This window comes from Crotalus tigris, unplaced genomic scaffold (genome assembly GCF_016545835.1).
Source record: "Crotalus tigris isolate CLP2741 ecotype Arizona unplaced genomic scaffold, ASM1654583v1 scf7180000018371.15429387391:27106975, whole genome shotgun sequence".
NCBI classification, from domain to species: Eukaryota; Metazoa; Chordata; class Lepidosauria; order Squamata; family Viperidae; genus Crotalus; species Crotalus tigris.
This window is the reverse complement of record NW_024096970.1, coordinates 23,827,479-23,854,999: the sequence shown is the minus strand read 5'-3', so window position 1 is coordinate 23,854,999 and position 27,521 is coordinate 23,827,479. Positions and strand designations below refer to the sequence as shown.

The window sequence follows — 27,521 nt, the reverse complement described above, 5'->3', positions numbered from 1 at the left end:
CATTATATACACTTCTGGCTAAGAAAATCTTAATATGGAAGTGACAGAACATTTGGATTTAATTTCATTACATCCTCTTGTTTAGCGACTGCAGTTCATTCTACCGCCTTTGTCGTTAAACAAAAAGGTTGCTAAGTGAATCTGTGGTGAGAGAGAAAGGGAGAGAGACAATGTGAAGATCATTAGTTGCTGTTGCCTCATTCATATAATGTTCTCTTACACAGTGCCCTATGCCTGCCAATTTTTTTTTCTTTTTTTGCTTCCTCTCAGGGTGGAGAGATTGCTTAAACAAGCCCTCTTCCTGAGCTGCTTTTCTTGATAGCATAGCTCTTCCTTAAAAAGTGCTAATGGCAGGTTAACAACTTAATTAGTTCATTAGAACCTTCTAGCCAGCTTGCCTGCTGCCTGAAATTGACTAAACCCAAACTGGTTTCACAATGAAGATTTTTTTCAGACTATTTTCAGTTATAAATCTGCGCGTTGGTCAGAAAATGATTTTATTACTATTTATTACTATATTGTATTTGCAAATGGTTGCTAACTGAGGTAGTTGCTAAATGAGTGGCTGTCCTGGAAGGGGAAGATATATACTGCTATTGTTTTTAGTAGTAGCATGTATGTTATTTAAAATCTCTCTCAGCTCTGAAAAAGACCAAATTGTGTTGATTTTAAGAGCAAACAATATTATCATTTTACCTTTTATCCCAAGAATTCATGCCAAGAATACTAAGGAGCAACCTGCAATAGTAAAATGCTGAATAGGGCTTTTGTGGAATTGGTTCATCCTGCTCCATAGCCTTCATATTTAAGTCACTGAAGTGCTTTTCAATAAAATCTCTCTCTTCAGTGTCCTGTTTCAGGATTGCATTGATTACATCATTTTCCTGCTTCTCTGACACACAAATTGGTTGAGGAGCAGGTATATTGAGAGACACACCTGTCCTCTGTAAACACTCAGGGCTAGTGATTCCCACATATTGCAAAAGCTCATCCAGGGCATCTTCTTCGTCCTTTATTGTATCCCACGTTGGCACAATGTCTCTAAATCTTCTTTTTAGTGGAAGAGTAATTCCATCCTTTACATACATTTCTTCTGTATACACAGGACGTTCTGAGGCATTTTCTGATTTCTCTTGATGGGGCAGTGAAAGCATAAACGTGGTTGGTTCACTTAGGCCACATAGAGGGGGAGGCCCATACATGATGGCAGAATCCCAAGAATATTTCCCAGACAGATCCCGCACTATAATTCGGACATTTGAATTGGCTGAGACAAGTCCAGCAGACAAACCTCCTCCAGGCACATTCTCTTCTGCTCTTATCTGTATACATGAAACTAATGTGGTATTATTTAATACAAAGAACTGGAGGTTGGGGTTCTCAAAAAGCTCAGGAGAAAGTTCAAGGTTCTCGCAGAAAGGATTGTCATTATTTTCATACACTTGACTTGTTAGCATAGCAGGCCCCCCACTCATTGGATAATGGCCTAAGTGGTTTACCAGATGAGCTATCACAGTACGAGCTGCCACAGAGATCAGTCCTTGTTGCATATGAGATTTTACTGGGGAAAAAAACACAAAATTCAATACTTTAGGTAATACTGATAACAATAATAATGTAATTTCTATCTGTTTAAATGTTAAGGGACTCTGAAGAGATGCACTATGACCTGCACAACACCATATTCATAAAGTGAGATAGGAAAAATACTTTTAGGCATTTAAATAAAAACAATTATTAAATGATAACAAAGAAAGCAATTTTACAGAGAATACAGTTTTAAAAATACAAATAATTGTAAAAAATATTTTAACACTTCAACAGCATAGAGAAAGGAAAAATATGAACAGAAGCTATTAGCTTTCCTTCTTGAAAAGGAGAAGGCCACTGTGGAGATTATGGCAAATACAGAACTAAGACAGAAGAAGTAAACATTGTCAGCACATTAAGAAGGAAAACTGATATTTCACAGCTGAAATGATACTGATATTTTCTCATAGACAACACTATTTTAAAAAAAAATTATGACTGTTAACAGTTCTAATAAATTAATTTTAGTTTTATGGTATATATATTTTAAAATATTTAACGACAGAAATAATTACGAAGAAAAGTGCTTGTTTTCAAGAAAAGAAAAAAGAAAAGAAATAATTACAATTCTGATGTTAGGTTGAAATCTGAAATCCTGAATATATTTTGCTGGGAGTAATTTTTACTGAATTTACTGAAGGTACTAAATAAATATGTATAGATTTATATTGTTATTCATTAGAAGACTTTAATAAATTTTCTACTGAGGCTATATAGTTAATTATAATGCTTTGAATTAATACTCCAGAACTCCAGAAGCAGTAAATGCGCCAACACTGGAAGTTTTTAAGAAGAGACTGGACAGCCATTTGTCTGAAATGGTGTAGGGTTTCCTGCCTGAGCAGGGGGTTGGACTAGATGACCTCCAAGGTCCCTTCCAACTTTACTACTACTACTACTACTACTACTACTACTACTACTACTATTATAATAATAATATTCAAAAAGTTGATTAGAATGATAACCAGTTGTGAATTAACTACAATATTATTAATATATTAAAAACAGTAATTATTCTAATTGTATATTCATACATACACAAATCTTTATGCTAAAGAAGGCTTGTATATTCCCGAAACCTGAAGCTGTAGAACAATCCAAATGATGTCTTCATTTAGATTTGAAAACGAACAGGCCGATATTAAAAATCACAACTCTATAACAATTTAATTTTGTTACAGATTTTAGAAAAGCTGTTTTCAGGGCAGAAAACTAGCAACTGCCAACTATAAGCTTCAAGCCATCATATAAATATAGATACACACAGAGAAAGAGATATACAGATACCCTCAGGTTTAGATTTTGTGTTTTCCTCTTCTTGACTTATGCGATTCTTAGTGGGAAGAATGATTGACATCTGTGTACAGAGATATTGTAACAGATGGGTGTAGTGCCAGAATGTGTGGCCAAACTTGGTTCTTCTAATCCTTACAGTGCCTTTTTCTTATAGTATAGTTTATTTAGCATATTTTGTGTTGTAATTAATTCATTATCTGCTGACCTTTAATGGTAGCTGTCTCATAGTGGAACCATCTCTTGACCTGTAGTTCCCTCTTTTTCATTAATATTAATTCAGAGAGCTTGACATATTTATAAATCTATGAGTTTCAACATTCTACTGAATGGTTTTATAGAGTTTTAATATTGCCTTATAGAAATTCTGAAACAACAACACAACAAGCTTCAAACAAGCTTTATTTAATATACTTCCCAGTTTTGCTGGAAAAAATGACTTAAAACTGAAAGTAATGTATCTTGTTTGGAGAATAATAATATTGCCATATGTTCAAGATAACATATTTTTGTAGGCCAATAATAGCAACATTTCTTTCTGATATAAACAAATTGGAATCATATCAAGTCTTAAAATAAAAGGGGAATTTTAGAAAGTGAGAAGACAAGCAAAGAATACAGTATACTACTGTATACCAAATAAAAAATAGGTCATAATTTTTGATATGAACTCATTCTGACTTATCTAAGCAACAATCAGCTTCATATCTTTTAGAATTATAGGCTGCTGTGGAAAATAAAAAATACTGAAATTTTAATATTGTTAGGAGTACCAAAACTAACAAAACAGTTGCTACATATACTAGTCACCCAACCAGGATTGTCAAGGATCTCTTTAAAATAGGCTATTAATTTATCTAAGACAATATAATAGAAGGGAAAAAAATATCATTTAGGATTTAAAAAAATACCCAGGACCTACTCCTGTGTGGAAATGCACAAATAAAGGACAGCAATGCTGTTGTTTTCTCCAATAGATACTAATTTAAAAAGAGGCGGAGGGAACTATTCAAGGTTGTCTTTTCTAATAGGCAGATTAAACAAATCACAGAGTATTTGCTGTGAACCCATAATTACACATTATTATAGAATACAAAAGCAGTAAGGCACAAAACCCGGCTGCAATTCTTTACACTTGCAATGTAACATGTAGAGGAAATTAATCTTGGCAACTAGTTTAAATATTAGCTTTGCATAATATGTATAGGTGAAACTGTAATTAGGAGAGAATGAATCCTTCAGTGCTGCTTTCATTCTGACCCTGCAGATGATTACTCTTTACTAATAAGACCACAGCCATTTGACAAAAAGCCAACTACAGTAGCTTGCTTCACTGCTCAGTAAATTTAATAATTACCATTCCTCCTGCCAATAGTTCTCAAATCAGATTTGTTCAATCCAATACTGAGCTTATTAGAGGACAGCTCTATGTTCAGAATTCTTTGGCCAAAAAAGTACTTGAAAATGATGAAGCATGCCTTAGACAAGGGCACAATGATTAGCCATTTTCTCCACATAAAAAAAACAGCACGGAGTCACTACAGACCACAAAATCACCTGCTGTTAGCACACAGCTGCTACAAAAAGGTTCTGTATTTATCTAGTCCTTAATACCTTTAAGGAAACCTAAAGGGAACAGCTTAATATCAGAAGAGAATGATCCTACACAGAATATTTAGCCTCAGTATGAAAGCCTGTGCCTCCCAAATTTCTTTTCACTAGTACCATTTGATATTTCATGAAAGAAAAAAATCTAAATTAAAATCATTTGAACTATTAATTCAAGGTGTTTATTTTTTAGAGAAAAAAATCAAACCAAAGTTTGAAAAAATAAGTTTATAAACAAGCATGAAGCAAATTTTAAGAATTAAAAAATAGTGTACATTAAGTTAAACATGTTGTATCTGATTGCTTGCTAAATAACATATGTACATATTTGCTATCAATAAAAATTTAAAAATGTTTTACTTGTTTACTGGGGTAGAGAAAAATCTGTTATGAAGTTGGTACGTGTTGTAAAGATGTACTTATTATACCAAAAGGAGTTGTAATTATTCAAAATTATATTAATCTATTCCATGGTTATTAACACTACCTATAATCTATAATTGAGCTCTTAGAATGTAATTAATTGGAAAATTTATGATATTTGATCAGAAAAGGAAGTTAATTAAAGCAAACAAACCTTCTGTGACTGGCTGGAGTTTGGAAGAGCGTTCCGAATCAGGTGAATGGAGGGGTTCTGGTTCTTTCAAATTTTCCAAATGCATAAAAGGATCATAATCCATGGATGCTAAATCAGACAGGCTCATTGGAAAATACTTCAGGTTACTAAAGCACTGAGATCCATAGACACATCCATGAAGAACCTTAAAAAAAAAACCAACACATACTAAAATCTATGTATACAAGTATAAAAGACTAAAGTGAAAGTGGGATTACTTCTCAGAAAGTTGACATAAAATCCCCTCAGGATACAAAGATTTCCTAAATCTGTGATATAACTACATTTATACCAAAGAGTACATAATCTTATTTGTCAAAGGAAAAGATGATGAAAATTGTTTTATTATTCTGATTTGTAACTGTTCTCATGATATGCGATTATTATTTAATGTAACCATTATTGTATTCATATCCCACTTTTCCTTTCATGCAGTATATGAGGGTCACTTCCTATTTTATTCCTGTAATTGTAACTGTATGAGGTACACTGGTGTAAGAGAGAAAGAGAAAGATGTTCTGTGTTAATCCAGTGAAGTTAGTGTTTCAGTGAATGACTTCAACTGGATCTCTCCAATTCAAAATGACTGTCTCACTCCTATCCAAGAGTAGCCGTCTACAATGAACTGTTACTGAAAATGGCTGGATTCACATGAACCTTGTTATTGGTAATTTAGAGTACTGTTTTGATTTTTTAGGATTTTACAGTTTGGAAAATCATCGCTATTAAAAAAATAAATCCCCAAAGTTTTTATCTAGTTTCTGAGATTTCATCTGAGACTGATGTTTGAGTCTGACTCCCCACAGAGGTATCAATGAAAACAGCCTTAACATTAGCCAGATGGGATGGGCACGTTCCTAGCGCCTTCCCCTAAATATTGCTACCTGATGGGAGCATGGCACACGTTTATTACAGCAGCCCCTGTCCTATGGAATACAACCCTCCCGAAGTTCAGCAGGCCTCTACCCTCTGAGCCTTCTATAAAGTACTGAAGACATGGTTTTTCCACGAAGCATTAGGATAAGATTCAATAACTGCAGCTTAGAAGTCTGGCTTGGCACCAGGTTTCTGTTGTTTTTAATTTTTTTACTGTGTTTTAGTTTTATAGTTTTAATATAGTTTTATATGCTATTTTAACTTTTGATTGGGAGCTGCCCAGGGTTGGTTAGAAGATGGGCAGTTATGTAAATGTTTTATATAAATAAAAAGGTTTATAGATGCCCATCTTCTGCCTGGGGCCATGCAAAGGCGTTTCTGGTTTTCCAAGTGTTTTCATTCTGTCCTAATATTTAATATTGTTTTATCCTGTTAATATTACTTCTTTGTTTTTATTTATAAAATCTGAAGGTTTTAAAATATATTTATTTTACTCTACTTTCACTGTATTTTTGAATTTTTAACATATTATTTCTATTCAGAGAATAGTCCAAAGTACACTGTGATTAGGAATGTCCATCTATGCTCAGATTTTGTCTTATCGGGGAATAGAGAAGGTTCTCCAATTATTTCTGCAGGTTCCTCTTTCCAACAGGCACAGCTATGAAATCTGGATGGTTTTGCTCAGGATGTGTGTTGTATGAACTAGGTATTTTGCCTTTTTCCTTTCATAAGACAGATTCTCTTATACAACCAGCAAACAAGCTTCAGACAAAACCATTTGGATTGTTAGCTGTATCTGCTAGCAGAGCCATCAGTGGAAGTAAATGAAATAGGGTACAACATACTTCTCATTCACTGATACATCAAAGTTGTTCAGAGTTCTTACAATTCTGAAAAAAATACACATGAAAATAACTCTTCTATCTTTGTTCAGCTTTGCTTCTTCTCTTATTTGTGAAAAGAAAAAGTTTAAAAAGTTCAAAGACAAAATTTTCCTGAAACCAAGCTAAAAGTAAAAGGAGTAGCAAATACCTTATATATGTAATTAAGAACAGATTTTTCAGTTTTATCATTTTCAGATGCTGCAGGGTGAATAGGCTGTAATAATGTCCGCAGTGGCAATGCCATTGTCCAGTCCAATAGACAAAGAAGTAGAGATACCACCAACTGTAATAGAAAAATTTCTAAATGACAGATAAACATGAAGGATAATTTATTTGATTTGCTTTTCCATGCTTCCTTTTTAACTGTAGTTTGAGCAGGAAATCATATGAGAAGCAGTTTGTAGCTCAGTATGTGTTATGCCAACAGTTTGATAGTAGAATTATAAAAACAAATAAGTAATAAGATCCTATTAAAACCTCCCCTGGAGGTGCGAGACGATATTCCAAGGGGTGCGAAAACTTGGGTTTTCAAAATTATAGTGTATATGCATAATTTGTTGCTGTTATTTCAAACTTTTGTAAGGGCTGCGAGAATATATCAGAAGCGTTCTAGACGTGTGGGGTTGAGAACCACTGCTATAAGGGGAAAGATCACTTTCCAAAAGAGATTCTTTCTATGTCCTCACAAACTACCAGATCTCACCTATTCCATGGATAGAAACAGACTTTCTTTTGAAAACTGCAAGCTTTGAATCCAGGTCACTCTGCTACTTTTGTTTGAAATTAAAACATAAAAGGGACCTATATCACAGAAAGGAATTTGTTTTACATTAAAGACCCTTGCTGGATTAATTACTGATTGACAATTGAACCTACTGTGAAATACCTTTGTAGTCAGTGAAAGATGAACATAGCAGGGAAAAAAAATAAAAAATAAAGGATTTCTCTTCTCTAGGATGTGTGGTGGACAGAAATTGGGAAGCAGAATTTTGCACTTCTGGCTGGAAGAAAGAGTACGATTTTTTCCTGTCCTTTTGAGGAAACCCTTTCCGTTCATTCACTTGTACTGATTCGGTTTCATGTAGATGTTAAAAAGGAGGGGGGACAGGACCGAGCCCTGAGGCACCCCATGATCGAGGCGCCTAGGGGTCGATCTCTGTCCGCCCACCAACACCGACTGCGACCTGTCAGAGAGGTAGGAGAACCACCGCAATACGGTGCCGCCCACCCCCACCTCTCCGAGACGACGCAGAAGGATACCATGGTCGATGGTATCGAAAGCCGCCGAGAGGTCAAGAAGCACCAAGATAGAAGAATGGCCCCTATCCCGGGCTCGCCAGAGGTCATCGGTCAGTGCGACCAAAGCAGTCTCAGTGCTGTAGCCGGGCCTGAAACCAGATTGAAAAGGGTCCAGATAATTAGTTTCATCCAAGGATCGCAAGAGTTGGGACGCCATCACCTTCTCTACAACCTTCCCCACAAAGGGGAGGTTGGAGACAGGACGAAAGTTCTTCAAAACAGCTGGGTCCAGGGAAGGCTTCTTGAGGAGGGGCCTCACCACCGCTTCCTTTAAAGGTTGTGGGAAAGACCCCTCCATCAAGGAGGCGTTGATTATCGCCTGGAGCCAGCCTCGTGTCACCTCCCTACTGGCAGAAACCAGCCAGGAGGGGCACGGGTCCAATAAACAGGTGGCGGCATTCATTGCCCTCACGGCCTTGTCCACTTCATCAAGGGTCACAGGCTCAAACTCGCTCCAGATAACAAGACTAAGACCAGCCCCCGGCAACTCGGCTGGCACTGCCCAGTCGGAGTCCAGGTCTCTCTGAATCTGAGCGATTTTGTCCGAAAGAAACTGAACAAACTCCTCAGCTCTCCCCTGCAAGGGTTCCTCCGCCTCCTCCACTTTAAGAAGGGAGCGGGTCACCCTAAACAAGGCGGCCGGGCGAGATTCTGCGGACGCAATAAGTGCGGAAAAGTGAACACGCTTTGCCGCCCTTATCGCCACTAAATAAGTCCTAAGATAGGCTCTTAATAGTGATCAGTCAGATTCAGAGTTACTGGCCCTCCAACATCGCTCTAGACGTCTCTTGTGGCGCTTCATCTCCCGAAGCTCCTCGGTAAACCAAGGCGCTCTCCGGGGACCACCACCACAGAGAGGTCGCAAAGGCGCAATTTGATCCAGGGCCCCGGATGCCGCCTCATTCCAGACCACTACCAGGGACCTGGACGAGTTGTGGACAAGGGAGTCAGGTATTTCCCCAAGCTCCTCCGATCTGGGTCCATTAGGCGCCTGGGGCGGAACCACCTAGTCGGCTCCATCTCCCTGCGATGGGGGAGTGATGCTCTGAAGTCCAGCCTCAATAGGAAATGATCTGTCCATGACAAGGGAGAGATCTCTATTCCCCTTAATTCCAGATCATGTCTCCATTACCCCGAGAGAAACACAAGGTCGAGTGTGTGACCACCCCTATGAGTCGGATCCTGGATTATCTGGGTCAGGTCCATGGTTGCCATGGAAGCCATGAACTCTTGCGCCGCCTCTGAGCGTTCGCCGAGTGATGGCAGGTTAAAGTCCCCCAGTACCATAAGTCTGGGGAACTCCACCGCCAACCCGGCTACTGACTCCAGGAGCGCAGGCAGGGCTGTTGCAACGCAGCTGGGAGGTAGGTACATCAGCAGCAAGCCCAACTGAACCCATGAACCCAACTTCAATAGGAGGGACTCACACCCAACAACCTCCGGGGCAGGAATCCCACGAGGACTCAAGGACCTCCGAGCGATGACTGCCACTCCCCCACCCCTGCCCTGATGTCGAGGCTGATGAAGCACCACGAACCCATCCGGGCACATCTCTGAGAGGGAAACACCCCCCTCAGGGCCCAGCCAGGTTTCGGTTATACATGCAGTGATGTAATTTGCATCCTGAATCTTGGGTCACTTGGTTTCTTAGATACATTTTTCTCTTCTTCCCAAATAGGGTAGAATTGTTGGGTCTATCTTATAGTGATCAGAAAGGGAAGCCCAACTACTGGGAGCTGAAATGAAGGGTTGATACTATAGCAGTATTCTCAGGGTAGACTTGTGTAACAATTTATATCACTTTTTGTTACATAGCATGACCAAAGGTTATGTCTTTGTCACACATATCTATTTTATATTACTTCACAAAGGTCAATGACTCTGTAGCCTTATACATATCTATTAACAATATTCTAGTTAATGATGGTGTTGACATGGCCATTTCCAATTGACAGTGTGTTCTGAAGTTAGAAGGAGGCTGTGTATTGCCATATTCTGAAATCATCTGCTGATTTCTTGTTGTGTAAAAGATAAATAAATAAATGACCTTTTGCTCTTCTACTGTACATTTGAGCTTGAGCCTTTGGACCAGTCATTCACTTTTAGCCCAACCTACCCTCACAGAGTTCTAGTTCTCAGGAAGAATAGCATGCAGGAGCATTATTGTGGCATACTGCCTTCAGCTGACCCAAAAATAAAAATAAAAATGGAAGGATAAAAATATGAAAATAAGTAAGTGAAATGGAATTCATAGTGGTGAGAGCAAGAACATGTCCACAAATAAGCAATGCACACGAGGGACCTAAGCTCCTTGCCCATCCAGGAAAATGGAGCCGAAGCCTACTTATGCAATTTACAACAGATACTTCATGGTTTCATTTATAGCCCAAACTATCTGTTCTTCAATTATGCATTAGTCATAAATATACATTGCAATAGAGTAACATAAAAGAAATCTGCTTACTCTTTTATCTTGCTCATAAGAAGAAGCTTCTGTACTGGGCAAGAGATGAGTGATGGTAGCTATCAATATCTGCAGATAATAAACATATTTTTAAAAATAAATTTGACCACCCATGACCTCCTAGGTCATCCTTCCAAAAATATTTCTTTACCAGATTCATCAATGCCTTCAACAATGACAAACTTCTAGTGCACTGGCTTCAGTAGATACATTCAGGGATGTAGCTGTTTTGAAAATAGCACATGTACATGTTAGCACATGTAACAATCAGCACCGAAAATGTTTTATGATTTTTGTCTTATGTCATAAACTGTTTTATGATGATGTTTATGTCATAAAATATTTTATAACATTTGCCAAATTTCATTTCCATAACAGTGACGGGTCTCAGATTTTGGACACATTCTCTAGGTTAGCCCATTTGAGGTACAGCTCAATATTTTTGTTGTTAAGTGAGAAATTTGTTAAGTGAGTTTTGCCCCATTTTACAATCTTTCTTGACATAGTTGTTAATTGAATCACTGCTGTTGTTACTAACATGGTTGTTAAGTGAATCTGGTTTGTGCACTGACTTTGCTTGTCAGAAGTTCACAAAGGTGATCATATGACCTCAGGACACTGCAATCATCCTAAATATGAACCAGTTTCCAAGCATCTATATTTTGATCATGAGACCAAGGGGATGCTGCAACGGTCATAAGTGTAAAAAATGGTCATAAGTCACTTTTTTTCAGTGACATTGTAACTTCAAATGGTCACTAATGAACTGTTGAAAGTCGAGGACTATATGTACCTTGGTTCAAAAATTGTTGCCTATGATGCACCATTTCGCCTAGTTAAAGAATGGAAGTTTTAATAGTATATAGGTCTACATTTCTAAGCTTAAAATGGATTTTTTTGAACAAGCAAAATGATGCTGTTTTTACTTTTGTTTATTGTATATGCAACTGTCTTAATTTTATCTGATGAATAAAATTTGTGCTGTATAGAGATGGCTTTTGTAGCGTTTAAGTCATATAGATTCTTGTTTATAAATTAACTATTGTATATTTAATTTTTCTACACAGTTTTAATTTAGCATTTTAATATGATACAGCTATTTCATTCTGTTGTATATAATCACTGTAATCTTACTTAGTAATTATTTAAAATGGTTAACCCCTTCAAAGCCTTAGACTGTTGTTTGGAAACTGCTTATGAAACTGAATAATGTCAAAATGTCAATATTCAAGAATTACTGCTATTAGTTCTGTAAAAATTGATATTAATCACATTTACCCAGAACTCAGTCATTTTAATTCAGTGTGATTCAGTGTAATGTATTTTAAAGTATATGCTTCATACTGGTGCATCTTAAAAAACTTTTACTGTCATGGCAAAACATTCATATGCAATTGAAAGATATTAATATTAAAATATTCTTCATATACTTCATATTAAATGTTAAAGTGTTCTTCCTATTTTTCATTACTTCAGATCAAATTCTTTTTTTGTTTACAATTGTGACACTGCTGTTTACTATCTATTATAGCACTTGCCTTTTGCTTCCCTTATGGAAGAGATTGAACATCTGAGGTATCTTACTGTAGGTGACCACAACTAACTGATTCATTTTAAATGAATCTTAAACTTTCATGTGTATAGTGTGCATTCAGAAAGTATTCAGACTCCCTTCACTTTTGTCAATTTTGTTAGGCCATTCTACAGTTGTTGAAATTCATTTGTTTCTCAAAACTCAGTACCCCATAATGGCAAAGTGAAAACAGAATTTTAGAAATGTCTGTAAATTTATTAAAAAGAAAAAACTGAAATGTCACATTGGCATAAATATTCAGACCCTTCCCTTGGTACTTTGTTGAAGCACCTTTGGCAGCAGTTACAGCCTTAGGTCTTTTCAGCCATGGTACATGCACACCTGGATTGGGGGATTTTCTGCCATACTTCCTTCCAAATCCTCTCAAGCTCAGTCAGGTTGGATGACGACTGTAAGTGGACAGCCATTTTCAGGTCTCTCCAAAGATGTTCAATAGGGTTCAAGTCGGGGCTCTGGCCGGGCTACTCTAGGACATGCACAGAGTTGTCCCTAAGCCACTCCTGTGTTGCCTTGGCTGTGTGCTTAGGATCATTGTCATGTTGGAAAGTAAACCTTCGGCCCAGTCTGAGGTCCTGAGTGCTGTGGAACAGGTTTTTATTGAGGATATCCCTGTACTTTGTTCCATTCAACTTTCTCTCAATCCTGACCAATCTCCCAGTCACTGCTGCTGAAAAACACCCCCACAGCATGATGCTACCATCACCATGCTTCACTGCTGGGATGATATTGGGCAGGTGATGAGAGGTACCTGGTTTTCTCCAGACATAACATTTAGAATGGACACGAAACAGTTCAATCTTGGTTTCATCAGACCACAAAACCTTGTTCCTCAAAGTCTGAGAGTCCTTCAGGTGCTTTTTTGCAAACTCCAAGTGAGCTTTCATGTGTTTTGCACTGAGAAGAGGCTTCTGTCTAGCCACTCTGCTATAAAACCAAGATCGGTGGAGGGCTGCAGTGATGGTTGTGTTTCTGGAATTTTGTACCATCTCCACTTAGCTCTGGAGCTAAGTCAAAAGTGACCATCGGGTTCTTGGTCACCTCTCTTACTAAGGCTCTTCTCCGATTGCTCAGTTTGACTGGGCGACCAGTTCTTGGAAGTGTCCTGATTGTGCTAAACTCCTTCCAACTGAGTATTATTGAGGCCACTGTGCTCTTAGGAACCTTCAGTGCAGCAAAAAATTTATCGTAGCCTTCCTCAGATCTGTGCCTTGGAATAATCCTGTCTCTGAGCTCTTCAGGCAGCTCCTTTGACTTCGTGGTTTTTGCCCTGCTACAGTAATGCATTGTCAACTGTGAGGCCTTCTACAGAGAGGTGTGCGCCTTTCCAAATCATGTTCAATCAATTTAATTTACCCAGGTCGACTCCAATCAAAGTGTAGAAACATGTTAGTAACAATCAAGAGAACTGAGAGGCACCTGAGCTAAATTTACATGACACACATACCATTTGCCACTCTGAAAATATTTTACTAAATATTATTATATGAAAATCCATGTTCAAATGTATCTTTTACTTTTACTTACTTGAATAATTTTTAATGGTGAATCAGACTGGTACAATTGTAGCCTGTGTACGTAATGAACCAGCATATTAAGCATATTGCAAGCCACATGTGCAACTGTTTTATTTGGAAACTGTAAAAAACACAAAGAGAAAATTACTGAATGAATATAGTGATGTTATAGAGTAACGTTTTTATTTATTTTTACCCCACCTTTATTAGCTTTAAAAATAATTCAAGGTGGTGAACATACCTAACACTCCTCCTTCCTCCTTTTCTCACCTCAACAATAACCAGTGGTGGGATTTAAATATGGGAACAACTGGTTCTCTGTGTGGATGCCGCTTCCTGAAGACCATTGTGGGCCTGCCGGACTGGTGCGAACTGGCTGAATCCCAGCACTGATAATAACCATGTGAGGTGGGTGGGGTTGAGAGAGAATGACTGGCCTAAAATCACCCAGACAGCCTTCATGCTTAAGGCAGCTTTTATGATCTTCGGATTTCTAGCCTAGTGCCTTAACCATTGGACAAAAATGGTTCATTTCATTACTATTTTGTGTTGAGAGGAAAAATATATATTCAAAGTAAAAAAAAAAGTGCTCAGGTAAGAATCAAATTTATTTTCCAGTTCGTCAAGAGCTTTAAACCAGAAATTAATTATATCTATGAGTCTAAGATAGATACACAAACCCAGAAGATACAAATAATACATTATAAGCAAACTCTAAAATACCCGAGATTTATGCAGATTGAGAAAAAAGTTTATTCATGTGAATATGGGTATCTTCTTAAAAGAAAAGTTCTATATCCCTGAGATATAAAGAAAAAAAATCAGCTAGAGAATAGAATAGAATAGTTTTATTGCCCAGGTATGATTGGACAAACAAGGAATTTGTCTCCAGTGCATAAGTATACATACAAATGTAAATAAATAATAAATGGCAAAATATCTAAAATAATCTTTACTATAATGCATAGTAACAAATGTAAATATAAACAAATGGTTTTACAATGCAATAATTACAATGGGAAGTACATGAATTTGGATTACTGTAATTCAGGGGTCTTCAAACCTGGCCCTTTTATGACTTGTGGACTTCAACTCCCAGAATTCCTCAGCCAGATTACAGAATTACCCCTGCTGCAATTCATTCTACTGGAGTGGTAGAATTACAGAATTACCCCTGCTGTAATTCATTCTACTGGAGTGGTTCCCCCTTTAAGACCCTTTGTAAACTCCAACTGGAGCAAAATGCAATGGTCCATTATCCTGTTGGGTGACAGTTACTTCAGTATTATAACATCAATGCTTCGATTCAAGAATTAGTTAAGCGCACACTGAAACTGATTAAAAAATAAGAAGTTAAATGTAAAAATATATGAATAATTGTTATATTGGGGAGACATGCAAAATTGAGCCCTTCAGGGATCCATATTGGAACCAGTGATTTGTAATTTGTATTTAAGAAGAGACTGGACAGCCATTTGTCTGAAATGGTGTAGGGTTCCTGCATGAGCAGGGGGTTGGACTAGATGACCTCCAAGGTCCCTTCCAACTTTATTATTATTATTAATGATCTGACTGTTCATCAAACTGTTCAGGATAATAAAATCAATAAGGGACAAAAAAAAACCCTCCACAATGATTTCTGCAAATTAAAGGAATAAACTTAAAAATTGGAAGTGCATTTAAATGTAAATAAATGAAAAAATATGGAATTTGACTAAATAAACAAGCAAACCCCCAAATTTTGCCTATCTGAGCTGGCTGTGATAAATCTGGGAAGGGATCTAGGAGTCACAGCGCATAGCTCAATGAAAATGTCGACTCATTTTGCAGCTGCTATTAAAAAGGCTAATTTAGTGCTTGGAATAATTAGAGATAGAATTATAAACAGTAATACAACTATAATAATATCCTTATTCAAATCCATGGTCTGACATCACGGGACATAGTGTGTACCACTGAATCCTAGGTAGGATTATACAGAGCTAGAAAGAGTGAAATGTTACTATAGCAGCTAAGGTTATTTAGCTTGGAATAAAAGCAAGTGAAGGTCCAAAGCCATATAAAATTATGCTTAGTATAAATAAAGTGGAAAGAGAATATATTTTCTTTTTTCACCCATAATGCTAAAACCTGAAGTCATCCACTGAAACTAAACACAGGAAGATTCAGGACCTATGGACAGAAATACTTTTCACAAGGAAGACAGTGAAACTGTGAAGTTTAATTAATGTAACAGCAATCAATTCATATTACTTAAAAGAGTGGCTGTAATCTTTTGAATCACTGATAGCATACCTTAAATGCTGGTTGCTGTGAAGTGAAAAGGCTACTACTTCCAGTTTAGGCTGGAGCTTCCCAAATGTGACTAGCTCAATATTTTTCAAATATAGTATCTAAGGTTGGACCCAATAAAGTCATTTTGGGTTTGAAAGTAATTGGATACTCTAAAGCAGGGGTCTTCAAACTTGGCCCTTTTATGACTTGTGGACTTCAACTTCCAGAATTCCTCAGCCAGCATGGCTGGCTGAGGAATTCTGGGAGTTGACATCCACAAGTCATAAAAGGGCCAAGTTTGAAGACCCCTGTTCTTTTTTTTAAAACAAGCCAATTTTTCCTCCTTTAATTAATGTTATCTTCAGATATTCTAGAAAGCAAGATAAAATTGAAGCACTCCTACATAATACACTCTTTCCAGATGATCAAGCCTCTGAATATTCACTGCAGTTTTTTGAGGAACTTACATATTTTAACGTTAAGCATGAGATGGATTATAACTTGTCTTTAAAAGAATCACTCAGGTTTAAGCTGAGCAACACCAGTTATAAGCAAGCTTTTTATTTTTGCACTGTAGCGTAGCCAGTGAGACCATGAATGGGCCATGCACCAGTTCAAAGGCAGTGCTTAAAGACCCCTGTTCTAAAGTGATCCTTGGGTTCAAGTAACAGCCATGCTAGCTCAGGAATTCTGGGAGTTGAAGTCCACGAGTCATAAAAGAGCCAAGGTTGCCTATCCCTGCCTTAACCACTATACCAAACTGGCTCTCATATACTTTTCTATTACAATTTTCTATAACTCAAATTGCAATTTTCTATGGAGATTCTCAATCATCCAGATCATAGTTGTCCCAAAGGTTCTCTTTTCAAACTGGTGAGAAATGGAAGGATTTATTTCAATCCTTCCATTTCCCCATCAGACCGTTAGAACTGAAGAAATGTCTTGGATGAGAAGCAAAACATTTTCAAAGGAACCCCCCCCCCAAATCAAGTTGCCTTTTGAAAAAAAGCACCTTTGGGTTAAATTGCATTAAATTAATAGTCCGGAATGATTCATCTGGCTTGTATGTTTTCTCAAGTATCAAATTTCAACAGCGAATCTGGTTCACCTATTGCTTAAAAATAGTTGGAAGGATATTTTCTGCTGCATAGTAAGGCTTTCTAGCCACTTTAAAGACATGTTATTTTGAAGCAGCATGTAACACAGCTGCTAACTGCAGCAGTTGAGAGGAGTGGCTAGGATCCTTTTGCCCAGGCTTTCAATATGGTTAAATCGGAAAAGTTGTGACTTCACGCTGTCTAGAAGAAATAAATGGTCCCTATACTTTGACAGAACAGCTTGGTTGGAGTTCAGAAAGGGTTGTTTATCTGTTATAAGCCTGCAATTTGCTTTTGTCAACTGCCATTTCCTTCTAATAGTGTACATACTGTCTTTCAATAAAACTGACAAGACACAAAGCATCTGGTATCTATACTTATTCATATTTCTTCACTAGAAAATGAACCAACCTTCTTTTAACAATATGTGTCCCAAATAAATGCCCAAGAATTGTTTCTCACAAATTGTTTTTGAGCTTTACATTCAGTTTCCAAACTGTACAAAGAGGATATATCTCAATTATGTTCTCTCACGGTATATACTGTTTTAAAATTGTACTCTATTTTTAATTTAAAATTCAACTTTTTGAAACTTATCAAAGCACACCAATTTATGCAAAGCTAGGCACTATTTAGACTGAATCAGGAATTTTAAACTCAAATAAATGTAGACAGCCACATAACATAAAAAACACGCTGATCAGTGGGCTGCATCCATACCTAACAAAATAACATTTGTTGATTTTTAATTACTAAAATTAATAAAATAATTAAATCAACATGTCTTTGTTTTTCCTTGAAGGTGATTTGCTTCTCATCCAAGAAACTTTTTCCTTCTCAGGCTGGTTTTCTTTAGAAGTGAAGAAGCTTCTTGGATGAGAAGCGAAATGTCTTCAAGGACAAAGAAAGTCCAATTGCCTTTTGAAAAAAAAAAAAACACCTTTGGGACAATCATGACCTGGATGACTGAGAATCTCCATAGATAATTAAATTAACACATTATTATTTGTGATTAACTAAAATTTAAATTAAAATAGCATTACTGATGGTTAGTAAAAGCAAACAGGTTGTCTGTTATAAAACAGTAAAATATTCTATTTCTGTGAATGTAATCTCTGATGGGCTGTTGTCCCTATTCTCATTAGTGCATTAGTGCCAACTAGCACTAATTTCTGCATTAGTGCCAACTAGTACAGACAAATAACAATCCTCACCAGCAACGTTCCCTCTGTCTGCTTATACAGCTATCAGCTGTTGGTGCAGTGCCTGCATATGAGAAAAAGCAGCAAGGCAGAATGGTAGCAGCAGAGAGCAGGATCTGCAGAGCCACCCCGGGTAGGATTTGGGTTCTGGCAGAAGCTTAAATTTTTGAGCTGTTCTGGGCACATATTGCCACACACTGTCCATGCATAAAAGAGAAGGCAACAGAACAGACAGGCTCTGGCAGCAAAGCATTCAGTTTGTGAGAAATCGTAAGCTGTATGAAAAAACTTCAATAGGCTACAAATTTGAAATATATGCCTAAAATAGATTAAAAACTGCTCATACGAGAATAAAAATAGTAAAAAACAATGTCATATCTCAGTTTAGTTGCCATGTTCTAATGATTACCTACTTACTTTCAACGAAGCACAGATCACATTCAGAGCTTCCTTGATCTGAGGATGATGGGTTTCATGTAGTAGTTCTTCACAGATCCAAATGCCGAGGCTACAAATAGCAACACATCTACAAAACAAGTTACAGACATATTAAACTAACTGTACCTGATAAAATCAAGGAGTGAAAAGCCGTGCTATATTATGTTTTCTTACACGGAGTTAGATCTTATGCACTGATATGCCTTCTAAGTAAATAGGTTTTGATTAAGGAAAGTTTCCATAAACATATCAGAGGAAGAAAACTAATGTCACAAGTTCTCTCACTAACACTCCAAACTATCATTTGTTCTGTTTCAATGGTTACACTAATCCTTTAAAACTGGGGAGGAGAAACTAGTTGTTCTGATTATGGAAACTTTCAATCCATTGCGCTTACTATTTGTAAAAGGCTAGTTTTGGATACATTTTTTAAAAATTAAAACATTGTGGTGGACTATTTAGTGAAGCAAATGCCAACATATATTCACTGTATTTTCTTCACTAAATATTCTGCTACAACTTTTAAAACTATGTATTTTTGCTACTAAGAAATGGTAAAAAAAATCATAATGCATTATTTAAAAATTTAACCAAATACCTGAATTAACCAATTCACAAAATGCTTTGGAACATTCCTTGTTTACCCATACCTTGCAGGTCCCGATGGCTCCTCTTTTGCAGAGCTTAATATTGTTTTGATAACCAGTTCCTAAAGTAAGAAGATTCAAGATAAGTTATCTCTGAACAGCTTAATGTAATATAAAAAAAATCAGTGATTTACACATCTCAAAAATGGAAAATTGATTTATACTTTTAAGTCTTTCAGCTGTATATGTATGCTGATAATTTGGGTCATCTACCTTCCACTCTGTATCCCAACTGGACTTTTTAGTTTTTTTTCCTTGAAAACTTTTTGCTTCTTCTCCAAGAAGCTTCTTTACTCCTGGCTGAATGGTGGAGAATGGAAGAATTTATATTCCTTGCAGTCATCAGGTCATTAGCACTCTGAAGGTCAGTCATTAGCTCTCTGAGAATCATTGAGGCTACTATGGGAGGTTATCTGTATCCGCAGAGTCACCTGAATCAGAATGCAAATGGATGTGGAACTTCTTGGGACTGCTGAAAAGACTGCGTTGTAGACAGGAGATAGATGGTATAATATCCCTCCCCCTCCATTGAGAGAGGGCTGCTCAATTTTAACATAGATTATTTACCCCTCTTTCAAACCAACAGTCTTCTCTGTCCAAAATGTGGACTTTGCTGTCTTCCAAAGAGTGACCTTTGTCTTCCAAATTCGGATGGGCTGCTGAATCTTGTCCTCACTGGTTTGTCCTATGTTGTGTCATGCATTTGTGAAGTGGTTGTTTTGTATCTCCAATGCACAGATGTGCACAAGTCTCACAGCATTGTACTGCATATTTCACATTGCTCAGTTTATGTCTGGGTGTTTTATCCTTGGGGTGGACAAGTTTCTGCCTCAGTGTATTTTTGGATTTAAAATGTGCATGTTGTGTTAGTCGAAAATCCTGTGTTTTTTAGATATTCCTGCAACACACTGAATGACGTGGTTTTGTCTGTTGCTCTCTTCTTTGTCTGTTAGGGAGGAATTCACACTGGATATTTTTTCTGCATTTGATGAAGGCCCAGTTGTGATAGCCACAAGTTCTGAGGGCTTCCTTGATGTATTTTAGTTCTTTTTCCTCTTTGCTGATAGGCAAAGCTGGTGGTATACAGAGTTCTGATCACTCCCTTTTTGTACTCTGGGGGTAGTGAGAACCAAAACATAAATTCCGATTTCTGTGTGTTGGCTTTCTATATACTTCAATGTTGAGGCTTCTGTCTTGATGAGAAGTGAAACTTTTTCAAGAAAAAACTAAGAAAGTCCAGTTGCCTTTTGAAAAGCATCTTTGGGACAACCATGACCTGGATGATTGAGAATCTCCATACACACTTTCACTGTTTATTTGTTTCTTCATATAATAAGGCCCTCCCAGCCAATACCTTTCCTCTTTAAAACTAATTTTAAAATATTTTTGTTTAAAGTGTTCTGGAATGAGTTAAGCTTAATATTCTCTAGTACAGGGCTTTTCAACCTTTTTACCCATTGTACCACTTTTAGCCTATGGCAACATTCGAGTACCACCATTCGCCTAGCAAGGTGTCAAAAACTTGATGATAAAAAAAGGGAAAAAAATGATAAAATACAGGTAGTCCTTGACCTACAACAGTTCCCTTAGTGACTGTTCAAAATTACAATGGCACTGAAAAAAGTGCCACCCAAGCCACAGCCGAGCAAGACACCTGCCTGCCTGCCCGGCGGCGCTCTTCCTCCTGTCCGAGGTTTTCATTGTTGTAAGCAGAAATCTGCTGGGGATTGGCAGCAGGGATGGGGTGAGGGGGTGTTTGGTTTTTATTCCCCTAATCTGCTGGGTGATTGCAGAAGGTTTTAATCACTTCACACAAGCCTGGGACACTGTGACCGTCATAAATATGAATCAGTTGCCAAGCATCTGAATGTAAAGCACAAGACTCTGGAGATGCTACAACATTTCAGCTGATCGGTGCTTCTTCTGGGCTCAGCAGAAGCACCAGGATCAGTGCTGAGCTCCAGCTGGAGCCTGTCGCTGGTCCTGTCGCTTCCACTGAAGCCTGACAGCCCTGCAGCTCCAGCCATCTCAGGCTTGTGCAGTGCTGCCACCGGTTCAGCTCATTCCCTTCCCCTGCTACCGCTTTTCTAGGATACTTGCGTACCACTTGCCAGGTGCCAATGTACCACAGGTGGTACCCGTACCACTGGTTGAAAAGCCCTGCTCTAGTAGTGAGAAAGAGGAAGAAAGTAAAGGTTTCAATTTCCTGCTTACATGGGAGAAATTACCATAGTAATTTGAATTTGTATTTAATTTTATTTAAATAATTTTAACATAATAAGCTACTTAATATTGTCATATAAATAGCCTGAGATCAGAAATACAAACTATTTTTTATGATTAATCTTAATTTTGATTTACTAACAGCAGAAACTTGATACGTGAATACGATAAAACTGATTTCTTTTAATAAACCATCACTATCCACAGCTTAACATTCAGATATATTACTCCATTTCCAAACTCTTTTTCATAACCATACAAACTAATAGAGGGAAGGGGGAGGGGACCTGTATATTTTGCTAGCTAATAATTTCCATGATATTTCTTAGAACTTGTTCCTTGGTGCCTACCAGAGTCTAAGTTACCTGTCTTTTTAGAAATATTTTTAATTAAGAAAATGGAAAGCTAATATGATGGAAAGAAAAAGTCCACCTCAGTCATTATAATCTCCAAAATGCCTCTTGGTCATATACTGGCTATAGTGAAAGTATTCTTATTTATGTTTAAAAAAAGTAAAAGGCACACTAAAGTGGTGGAGGGCAAGTTAAGAAACTAGAAATGATGAGAAACAATCTTAATAATGATACTTTCTGATATATGAATGCATTATGACTGACCATGCTCCTCATGGCATTCATTTTAAAAGAGTATCCACATCAAATTCAAAATGTGCGCATGGGCCAAAGAGTTTGGGACACCTCTTTTAAGGAATTTCAATTAGTTTCCTTTTTTTTTCCTGGAGAAGTGACCTGAATGAGAAGCTGAAAGAAACATGAGGGATTTGACTGTATTGTTTGGGAACTTTAGTGAACAGCACAATTAAGACAAGATGCCTATTCTTTCTATTTTCCTCTTTCAATTTAACAATTTTATTCTTGGAAATTGCTTGGTCCATGTTAGTCCATAATTCTGACAAACTGCATCTGCATAATTATCTTTTTTCTTAGTTGTACAGGACTTTAACGTTAAACAAGCATTTCCCAAATGGCAGAAATTTGCAAATTCTGTGGCATAATCTGTGTAGATCAATAAAAATAAAATGATGGTAGGCCGACATCAATGAACATGAACTTGAAAGGGCTATATTTCCAGGAGATAAAGTCTAAGCTTCTCTGCCCAGGACTCCTTTATTCCAGTTCTAGGAAAATTAGAAAACAGGATGTTTGGCTCTGCCCACCTAAGGCCCAGAATTAAAGGATGTTAAAATCATATTCCTGTCCTGAAACACATCGGGTACCTGTGCAGTCATGTATATATGCAGGGGACATTTCAAGGAACAAAAAAAGTGGAATCAGTCTAATAAATCAGACCTCGACTTACTCCGCTATGTGGAGAGAACACTGAAATTGGGGCTTTTGTGCTTGAAACAAAGGTAGTTTTGGATAGATATAACCGATGTATGGCATACATAACCCATAATGGGATTTATTTCTCTCTCATACAATATTACAACTTAAGATCATCTACTGAAACTATATGCAGGGAGGATGTGTAGAAGGAAGTACTTTTTCTCTCAATGGATATTTTAAACTGTGGACTTTGCTGCCAACAGTTCCGTCTGCTATATTGGTAATGACAAGTAATATAGATGTTTTTAAAGGGGCTGGATAGGTTTACAGAGAATTAGGCAACCACGGTTACTAATGTTAAGTCTTTGAATCAAAAGAATATGCTTTAAATACTGGCCACTGTGAAGTGACAGTGGAAGGGTACTATCCAATTTTGGTTTAAGAACTTGCAAATGCATCCAGCCAGCACCATATAACATAAAATGTTACACAATGAGCCTGTATCCCAGAAGCATTCTTCATATGTTGTTCTATCACATTTAGGTAGCTACATGGCCACAAAAAATAATTTATATTGCAGAAGATATAAAAATAACACACAGATTTCAAAACCTACCTTTACTTCCGTAAACTGAGATACAACAATATCAGGGGTGTTTGGGTGTAATGCTGATAATTCACAATATAAATTGGGAAAACACACCAGAGAGCCTAAGAGAACCTGTGCTTCTACTCTTGGGGCCTGAGTAACAAATAACGATATGAAATATTAGTAACATTTAAATTAGTATTTAATCACAAACAAAACTGAATAAAAGCATTTATTTTTTATATTAATTTCATTATATTTGCTTCCCTTAGTCTCTTCTGCTTTCTTATTTTGTATTCTTAAGCTATCCATCTGCTGTCTCTTGCGTTGGATATCTTTATACTGAATGCTCCCTGCTATCATTTTAGAAAATATCGTTTTGTAAAAAACTGTTTGCCAATTTAAATTAAAAGGCAGCCTAACTTGTAAAACAGTTCAGCAACTTTATTGCGGAAGGCATAATCAGCTTTACATATTGAATTATAATAAAAGGATTATGTAATTACTTTGTACATAATATACTAGATTGCTGATAGTGTAACAAGCTTCTTGCTATGAAGAATTGTAACTAATAAACTTCGCAATTTACCATAACTTTTATTCTTATAGAAAAAATAATATTAAATAGCAACGCTTGAAAAAGAATAAACTTACATTGAGAAAAGATGATGCTGCTACTCTGCCAGCAGCGACAATGAAATCCATTATCAGCATGGTAGCACCGGGCAAACCAAGGGAAAAAAACTGTGGAGAACAGTGCTTTATGATTGTATTAACAATGTCCTTGAAGGAAAAGAAACACAAGATTCAGATTGTCTATCAAGGAAACTGTCGATAATGTGTTAAATATAAAATACAGGGAAGTATCAGAATGGAACAAACCTAGTTTTTTAAAAAAATGTTTCATATTAACTATACTTTAATATAAATAGTCTTAATTTAGTGACCACAATTGGGACTGGTAACCTGGTTGTTAAGCGAAGCAATTGCTAAGTGAAACTGTGACAACACTCGTGGTCTTATTTCAGCTTTCGTTGCTTTACAGACCTGCAAAAGTTGTAAATGTGAGCACTGGTCACAAAGTTACTTTATCAATATTGTAACTGTGAACAGTTGCTAAATGAAGAGATAATTAACTGGGGACTATCTGTGTGTCATCCAAATTATGATCAATTTTAATTATTGGTTCATTCAATCAGTTCATAATGTTTTGTCTTGTTTTCAAAGAAATCACAATTATCAGATTTGTGTGAATTAACTAAAATTGAAAAAGTCTACAAAACAACCTAGAGGATAGAGAAAGACAGGAGCAGAAAGCTTAGGACAACTTAAGTACACTCTCAAATCCAAGTGCTGCTGGTCTGACAACATAAAGGTTATTTTTAGCTTAGAACCACAATTGGGACTGGATTTCTGGTTGTAAGTCATTATAATCGTAAGTATGACATTGAGGCCAGACCTGATTTGATAACATTTTTTGCGGTGTTTATTAGATGAATCTGTGGTCATTAAGCAAAAGCGTGGTCCTAAGTGCAACTCATTCTTTTATACCAAGCAAAAATGTTGAAAACCAGCAAAAAACAGCTGAAAAATATAGTTGGCACTGAGTGGTATGGACTTTAACTAATATCTCCTTTACTCACGCTTTTCAACTTATGCTGCTGTATTTGGTTTAGGATACCAAAATCTTGCTCTGCCTTGATTTTAATCACTAAGAATTTGTTTACTTTTCCATCTCTTTAATAGATAAAGTTAAAATTTAGACAAATCTATGTATGGTTCTCCAACAAGCAAACACATTTTATCTTAGATAGAATTATAGTGTCCCACTAAAATATTCTTTCAAAATATATAATTCACTAAATAAGAAAAAAAATAGGAGATTCAAATTGGAATTTACATTTTTTGTTCATGAAATCATTTTTATTAAGCTGGATATATTTTAAGAACAAGGTAACATTTTCCCAACCATATATAGCAAAAATAAATCTAGAACTTTTCCTACAAATGATGTTTACTTAGTAATAGGGATGTAATATCATGTTATATAAAATATATAAAAGCACAATTTATTTTCAAAATATAAAGTCTCTAATAACTCTCTAAAACAAGATTTAGTTGAATAATATTACAGGAACCAGTGTTTCGTTTTTGCTAATGACCCTTAGATTTCTGGGAAGACAACTTATTCATCAGTATGATAAATTCTTGGCAATTATGCTGAAAATACTGTTTTACCAGAACTGTTATAAAATGGTAATTAGGTTGTTTAACAAGAAATAGAAAGAGTATGTATGAGATAAAAGCTTGTAACTAAATTGTTTGTCAGTCAAATTCTGAGTAGATTGCCTAGAACAGAAGTCCCCAGCCTTTTGGGCACCAGGGACCAGTTCTGTGGAGAAAGATTTTGTTGCGGACTGGAGAGTGCGTGGTTTTGTGTGCTGCAGATGGGACTTTGCTTGTTTCTGCGGCCCAGTTGCTGGCATGTCATGGCCCAGTACTGGTCCACGGACTGGGGGTTGGGAACCCCTGGCCTAGAACACTTGTACAACTGTAAAGCAGTTCCTTCAAACAAAAGTTGTTTATAGTCATACTGTTTTACACTGTAGATGCGACTCAAACAATTACATATTATTTTGGGTTTTTAAAAATTCTTTAATATAGACAATGAAATATCAATGAGGATACTTGTCCAGTATATTTCTCTGTGTCATCTAGTTTTATACATAAGCTTCTTTTTCTGGTATAGAAATCACATACACAATTCAAAATAGCGCACCTAAAACAAAGATGCACCACTTTAACTTTTTTGTCTGGTAACTGGATGGCATCCACCAATATAACAGATTTCTTTTCTCATTTCCATTTCTCTGAAGAACTGGAGAGCTTTTCAGAACATTGGGAGAGCACTGTGGAGTAGATTTGGCACATGCAAACAGATGTATTGAGCAGGAAGAACAAGGGAAAGCCCTGATGTTCAAGTTTAAGTCTGTGTAATAGCAGACAATGTCCTCAGCTTGTCCAGTGTCAAGAAAATTAATCTAAACTATTTTTTTTCAAAATGTGTTCTCAAACCAATCTAGGATTTGTTAAAACATTTTTGGTGATTTCTAAATAATTTAGACAATGACAAGGAAACATCCTGAAAAAAAAATGCCCATTTTTTCTGAGCTTCCCCTGAAACATAAACCTGCAAAAATGAGTTGGAAGAGAAGTAGAATATATTTTCAGCAGCAGGAGCTGAGTAGTATTTGGATGTTACAAAAAGGCTTTTTATGGAGGCCTAAATTACAGGGATAATGACTGCCTGTAAACTCCGTAAAAAAGGAAATTAGATATTTTGTTAGGAAGGTAAGGTGAGGTAGAAACCCTTACCTGATCAACATGAAGCAGTCCACAATGCATTATATTATAAAAATGAGTTAAAAAGTCTCTGTTTGGAGAAACATCTTGTCTTCGTTTCATTGTATTACAAATGAGCTTATAAGCGTGCAATTTGCCTTGTTTGTACTTGTCACTCAACATGGTTGCCTAATATTAAAAAGGAAAGTCAAAATATTAACACAGTTCTATCACATCGTTGTTTTTTTTAAAAAAAATATCAAATTATAATTAAAATTACCTTAAAAAGCCATGGAGTAAGTATTCTCAATGGAGGAATTAAGACTGGTGGAGATGGTGATATCATATTATCAATTGAAATTCCAAGATTATCTCTAATCTGAAAATATTACAAAGTGTAACAAACATTTATATGAGTAAGATATTGTTGAAATAATTCTTTTAAAGTATTTTCAGCTTGAAATTCTCTCCATACCTTAGCAAGATTTTGCCACAGTTCACAAAGGTAATCAAAAACCTGAGCATGTATTTCAGGGTCCATTATGCAATTGACATCTCCTAAAATTCCTAGCATCCGTCTCCACATTACAGTAGCTACATCTGCATGCCAGCCAGTCAGGGTTCCTCCTGCCATCACACTGCAACATTCAGATGGAAAATCACTGATTTCTGTAGGAAG

The 27,521-nt window shown here is 36.6% G+C and overlaps 1 protein-coding gene and 1 non-coding gene across 10 annotated transcripts in view; both read right to left on the bottom strand.

Annotated features, from left to right (window-relative positions):
* The window catches only part of RALGAPA1 (Ral GTPase activating protein catalytic subunit alpha 1), a 128,623-nt gene that overhangs the window by 40,699 nt on the left and 60,403 nt on the right, over positions 1-27,521 (bottom strand). For all 9 annotated transcript variants that reach the window (XM_039351825.1, XM_039351822.1, XM_039351821.1 and 6 more), the window contains 12 exons: positions 27,318-27,511; positions 27,123-27,221; positions 26,876-27,031; positions 24,155-24,283; positions 23,528-23,653; positions 19,403-19,461; positions 18,732-18,840; positions 13,752-13,862; positions 10,634-10,702; positions 7,019-7,153; positions 5,069-5,252; positions 697-1,561 (listed from right to left, as the gene is read on the bottom strand). In XM_039351825.1, the coding sequence (XP_039207759.1) occupies positions 697-1,561; positions 5,069-5,252; positions 7,019-7,153; positions 10,634-10,702; positions 13,752-13,862; positions 18,732-18,840; positions 19,403-19,461; positions 23,528-23,653; positions 24,155-24,283; positions 26,876-27,031; positions 27,123-27,221; positions 27,318-27,511 (2,236 nt within the window). The remainder of the gene's footprint in view (positions 1-696; positions 1,562-5,068; positions 5,253-7,018; positions 7,154-10,633; positions 10,703-13,751; positions 13,863-18,731; positions 18,841-19,402; positions 19,462-23,527; positions 23,654-24,154; positions 24,284-26,875; positions 27,032-27,122; positions 27,222-27,317; positions 27,512-27,521) is intronic.
* On the bottom strand, positions 16,508-16,642 carry LOC120311891. The gene has a single exon (XR_005557758.1). It is a non-coding gene; the product is annotated as a small nucleolar RNA SNORA76 (small nucleolar RNA).